The following is a 5,864-nucleotide window of genomic DNA, read 5'->3' as shown; positions in this document are numbered from 1 at the left end:
TGACAATGGTCTGTGGGGGGCTCTCCCAGCCTCTTGCATGCAAAGGAAGGCAATGAACACATCAGCATGGCCACTCTAGTGGAGCTCAGCAGCCTTTATTTGGCACATTCTCCTCAGCTAAGGCAGTGTTTCCACCCATTCCTGCCAGCTGTCCTGCTGGGAAGGATGAATGCTGTGACAATCTGCAGGGCTGCAGTCGCTGGGCCTTCTCAGCGTGCCAACAGGTTGGCCTGCACACTCTTGCTGCAGGAAACAGGAAAAACAGCCTTAGTTCTGTGGCTGGCCCCTAAGCCTGGCTCAGGCTGGCAGGTGCTGGCCGTGTGCTGAGGTCCTGTTGTGGGCCCTCCCTCCACCTCACTTACTCTTCCAGGATTTTCCTCAAGAGCTGGAGCTCTGCGGGCGGCTCCGAGCGCTCCCGCTCCTTCAGCTGCTTGGCGTAGGCCTTCCTCAGGAGGTGGGGAGGGCGGTAGGGATCCTCAAACACGAAGGGGCAGGATGTCTGCAAGGGCACAGGAGGCTCTCCTGAGGCACTGCCCCAGCAGCTGGGGCTCCTCTGCAGCCTCACCCAAAATGTGAGCCTTGCACAGGCAGTGCTCCCGAGGCGTGGAGCTGCTCCCCGGCAGAGCGAAGTGCCCAGGGCACAGCCCCTCTGCAGGGGGACAGGACACCTGCAGCACACCTTCCCTGCTCCCCTGGCAGCCAGAAAGGCCAAGGCTCCTTTTCCTGGGGGCTCCATACCCGTCCATGCTCCGTGGTCGCCCGGTTGCCGAAGTATTTGCGCCACACTTCGGCCTCCACGTCGCGGCGCTTGGACGCCAGCAGCAGCTGGAGCTCTCGCTCCTCCTTCTCGGTGTAGAGGGGCTGTGCTCTCTGCAGGCCATGCACACACAGCATTAGCCACCTTGAGCTGGGGCAGGGCAGCAGGGCTGGCTCCATGTGCAGCTCCTGCTGCCTCTCCTGCCCTCACAGCACAAGCTGGGACTGGCAAACCCTAGCAGGTACCTACCAGTTCTGAGGGTTGGGGAGCTCTGGCAGAGACCTTCAACCCCTGCTGAACTGGAGAAGTGGGATGCTTCAGCATCATCCTCTCCTGGATTATGGCCAGATGCCTACAAAGGACAGGCAGCAGTGTGAGCTTGTGGGAGCCGAGTGTGAGCTTGCACCTGTGGGATGGCAGCCTGTCCTCTGGCACCACCCAGCAGTCCAGGGGGAGGACCATGTGTCCAGCAGGACAGTGTCTCCAGGGCTGTCTGCCATCAGCACAGGCACCCCAGACAAGGGAAGCATCACCCATCACCACAAGGGATAATAAGGATGATACTGGGGCATGCCCTCAGTCACACCACACTTGTAGGGACAAGGCTCACCCAGCTTGGCCAGCGTCCTTGTCTCTAGCCTGATCGACTTCTGTTGACTGCTGACTGGCCTGAGAAACCCTCCTCCGAGCCAGGAACACCGGATCCAGCACACTTACTGCAAGCAGGAGGCAAGAGAAGGACACACGGCCTTTGGGATCATCGTGTGGGACAGCATGGGTAGCAGAGCTGTGCAGTCAGCCTGCACGAGGCTCACTGACAGTCCTTTCTACTCCTCAGAGCCAGCTCCAGCCAGGCCCCTTTCTTTTGTCCACACTGGATCTGCTCCAGAGCTGAATTCCCACCATCCATCACCCCAGGGCACGCTTTTTCTCATCTCCCTCTTACACCTTGCCAGCAGAAGGCACCCACCAGTGGGAAGAACTGGGAGCTACTGAGGAATCCCCCCTGGGGAAATTGGGCTGTAGGGACTCACCACAGCTCCAAGGCTCTTCCAGAACAGGTTGCCCCCAGTGACAGAGGACAAGAGCACACACAGTCCCTGGCAGCACTCAGCTGGGTCATACCTCTGCGGGACCCCCCTCCCCACGGCGCCGACTCTCTTCTGGGCTTCAGGGAAACTGGTGGCACCAGTGGCTGGTGTGGGGTCTCAACCACAAGGCTGGAAATGAGAAGGGAACAGCTGGGTAAAGCTGGAGCAACAGGATCTCCTGGAGGCTGGCACTTCTAAGCTGCTGGCACATATCTTTGGGGGGAACTGCCTAGTCCTTGGAGGACAGAAGGCACATGCTGTCCTTGCTACCTGCACAGACCCTCTCATCTCTCTCAGGGCACACTGAAGGCAGAGCTGCCACTTTGTCTGCAATCTCCAAAGCCAGGGAGGAGTGAGCAGTGGAGAGGGAAGCTCTCCTGTGAAGTGGCTGCCCTTGCCCAAGTTTGGCTGGAAGGGAGCCTTGGCAGGAGGGAACTCCCAAAACAATGGCTGAGCAGGTGCTCAGTGAGCTGAGGGCTGTAGCAGCCATCCTGCTCACCTTGGCAATATGAGAACCTCATCTTGACTGATCCGACTAAAATCGTTTTGGCCCGGAAAGGCAACAAGGCTCATCATGTCGGGGTCCTGGAAGGGAACAGCAGTACGTCAGCAGAAATCCAGAACATGTGCTGGCTGCTCAGAATGGCTGCACACCACCTTGGTGCTCAAAGACACAAAGGCTGCTTCTCAGAAAGCCTCACACACCTTCTCCCTTGATGACATGAGCCCCTCCCTCAAAGAGACTCCCAAGACTGGGACTAGCTCATTGGGAGTGTGCCCAGGCTGGGTGGTGACAACACCCAGACAAGGCAGCTGGAAAGCTTTGGCAGCACATTGTCACAAAGCCATGAGGAGGAGCCCCACAGCAGTGACAAGCTCACCTCGAGAAGGGCTTTCATCATGTTTCCTGTTGTATCCAGCTCCAGCAGGCAGCCATCAAAGAAGGTCATGTTGAGCACTTTATTCCGCACAGCAAGGATCCCAATGCTCCTGAAGGAGAATTCCACCTCCTTGTTGTCTCTGAGGGCCCCAGCAAAGCAATGCAGGGTCTCCTGTACACACTGCTCCACGATTTCCTGGCGAAAGTGGGTGTGTGTAGCAATCTTTTCAAAGTCTGGCTGAACAACAGGTGTCTCATCTAGCAAACAAGCACAAAGTCACAGGGTCTCTCTCAGCCAACTCAGAAACTGGAGGTCATCAGCACCCAGCTCTCAGGCAATACTGCCAGACTTTCAGTGTCCTCCTTTCAGCCTCATCCACCTCTCCAGAATGGACACACAGGATGGGAAAAGCCAAGCAAAGCTTTGTCTCCTGCTGTGACAGCCAGCTGGAACACAGGGGAGCTGAGCAGATGAGGCTGGCTCCTCAGGGAGGGTGCTGGGCTACCACATCTGTGCCCACACTCAGCACTTTGCACATTGTTATATTAAAGATGTTGGCACCAATTGCAAAGCCTGTGCAAGGAAAAGATTCCATCTTCTTACCAGGAATTTTGGCCTCTTCACTCTCAAGGTTGTAAAACATCTTCAGAGTCTTGCTCAGAATGAGCATAGGTCTCTCAACAGGCAAAACCTTGCCTTCTGCCACACTGGCCTGTGCTGGGACAACTGCAAAACTCCCGACTCCAATATCCACTGCCTGAAAACACAAGCAAGAGGAAGTGCTGACAGGGCTGCCCAAAGGTAAGGAGGCTGCCAGATGACTTGCACAGTCTTGGAGATGGCACTTTCGGGATGGCACCTGCTACAGAGCCCCAGAGGACCAGGATGAGACTCATGCAGGAAGCAAGACTCACCCTCTTCTTCAAGAGGTGTCTGTAGATGTGCTGAGACATTCCAGACCAGATTTTGCAGATTTCTGGAAAGCAAATGAAAGCCATACCATGCTCTGAAGCCAGCACAGACCACCATCCCCCATGGCCCCAGCCATGCAGGTGACAGTGGAGTGCTCTCAAGCTCCCCCTTGCCATGAATAAGCCCCCTCCTGACTGGGGCTGTGCTCTTGACTGCCCCAGGCTCAAAGCCTGTCCTGTGTCCAAAACAGGCCTGGAGAGGAAAGGCAGGCTGCAGTTTTGCAAAGGAGATTTCCACTTTTAGACACTGCCAGAGCCTGGAGGCCTGGGCTACTGTAGATTCCCAGATGGATATAATGTGTGTGTTTAAACACCCATAGCTGGATGGCTGCAGAGCTAACCAAGGGTTGTTGGTATTAACACACTGCAGGAAGGACAAAAGGGGGCCATGTGGAAGGAGAGCAGCGCTTTTCTGGGATAAACATCCTTGTTCTAGATCCTGGAGATAAGCACAACACAGTATAGCACAAGAGTAGGAATGAGGCCAAGAAGTGGGCATGGACTGTAGGGGGGATCAAGATCACCAATGTACCCCAAAGCTATCTGACCCATTTCCTGAAAGGTGTGAAAAAACAGATTGCATATGATAGCTAATTTGTGTAGAAAGCAATAAACCTCTCTTATAAAAAGGTACTTCTACCATACCTGGTCAGAGCCCCGAGGACTTATATCCATGTTCTTACATAGCAGTAAATCAGGGACCAACATACAAATTTCCATGCCAACTGTGTAATTTTTTTAATAAAACTTGGTGAGTTTTTGTGGACCCTCTGATTTTTGTTGTTCCCTGATGTTGCCTGATATCATAAGAGAAAAACCCTTGCAACACTGTTAAAATAGTAAAATAAAAAGCAGGCCTTTATTTGGAATCTTCCAGCTGTCCCGGTGGTATGGGCACACCTGGCATCAGATTTCTACAATTTTATAAGTTTAACAAATCATCATATCTAACAAACTTTGTGCAATTAGAAGAGCAGCTGGTTAGGTAATTTTTCCTCGGATACTGCCCCTTTGGAGTTGGTCCAGGGCTTCTTTGCATCACTTCTTGTTGTGTCTTCACAGATTCTGATTGGAAAACAAAATATATGTCTAGGTTCTCTTCTTGAAAATAACACTAAACAGTATTTCAGGAATCTGTTATGTGGTTTAATTCATTACTCTAAAATCTAAGAGAAAAGGTAGGAAAAACACTGGGAACTATATAAATAAGTAATAGTAATTTATAGACCGATGAATATATAAAAATATATATAAAATAAGTGACCTTTAGACATCACTTTTATACCACAAGCATCTATGAATCCTGGGTGCTCCCATCTCCTTAAGGATGGATATCACAGCTACCCTCAAGCTCCAAGGCACAACACAGGAGGGCTCTCCTTAGAGCAGAAGGGTCCCCCCTATGGTCCCAGCCTTGTGCTTTCCACAGCTCATCTCCATGTAATCCTGGCACTGACAGTGCTCCTGCAAAGGTCCCCTGGAGCCTTACCCACAGTGCTGAGCTCCTTGAGGGTTGGGAGCTCCTCTGGCTCCACACTGTTGTACAGCAGGTACTTCTGCATCTCTGCCCCCCTGCACTGCAACAGTTGGGGGAAAGTTGCTTTTCCTGCTTTGAAAACCCTCTGCTCCTCTCCTCCTCAACACTTCTCAACAGCCTCCTTTCACCTCCTGGCAGCAGGAGAGTGGTGACAGCAGTGCTGGTGTCACCCAGGCCTCTCCAGAGACAGTGGTGCAGGGACAGTGTGTGTAACAGGAGCTGTTGCTGTGGGTGTCCCCCTGTGAGATCATGCCATGGACACAGGCTGCATGGAACCTGCCACCACACAGCCTCACCCCCGTTTGGCTTCAGCATCAGCAGGGCAGCCCTGCTGGGCACCCCAGGCTGCTGCACTGATGGTCCTGCCTGCACATCTCTGCCTGGCCCCACAGAAACTCCTGGAACTTGGGGTGCAATGTGCATTAGTGCTGGAAGGCTTTGAGCACTCAGAATAGGGCTGGAGAGGTCCACTGCTGGTCACAAGAGAAATTAACCTGCTCAAAGGACAACATTCATCCCTTCCTATTCCCTAGGGCCACTGGGATACATTTCCTTCACTACACTGGGATCCACAGAGGACTGCAACTGCACAAAAGACACCATGTGCCTTGCAGCTGCATCCTCCAA

The 5,864-nt window shown here is 53.2% G+C and overlaps 1 protein-coding gene across 1 annotated transcript; it reads right to left on the bottom strand.

The window, feature by feature from the left end:
- Positions 1–209: 209 nt before the first annotated feature.
- LOC306802682 (uncharacterized protein) lies at positions 210–5,441 on the bottom strand (the record flags this gene model as incomplete). Its single annotated transcript, XM_079307179.1, has 11 exons — positions 5,190–5,441; positions 3,644–3,705; positions 3,333–3,486; positions 2,730–2,986; positions 2,348–2,433; positions 1,883–1,977; positions 1,368–1,473; positions 1,007–1,109; positions 739–870; positions 363–499; positions 210–243 (listed from the first exon to the last, which is right to left on the bottom strand). Exons 1-11 carry the CDS (start codon positions 5,260–5,262, stop codon positions 210–212), a joined length of 1,239 nt encoding a protein of 412 aa, XP_079163305.1. The 5' UTR covers positions 5,263–5,441.
- Positions 5,442–5,864: the final 423 nt, after the last annotated feature.

Source organism: Erithacus rubecula (assembly GCF_903797595.1).
Source record: "Erithacus rubecula genome assembly, chromosome: 5".
Taxonomy (NCBI): Eukaryota; Metazoa; Chordata; class Aves; order Passeriformes; family Muscicapidae; genus Erithacus; species Erithacus rubecula.
This window is presented reverse-complemented; position numbering and strand designations above follow the sequence as displayed.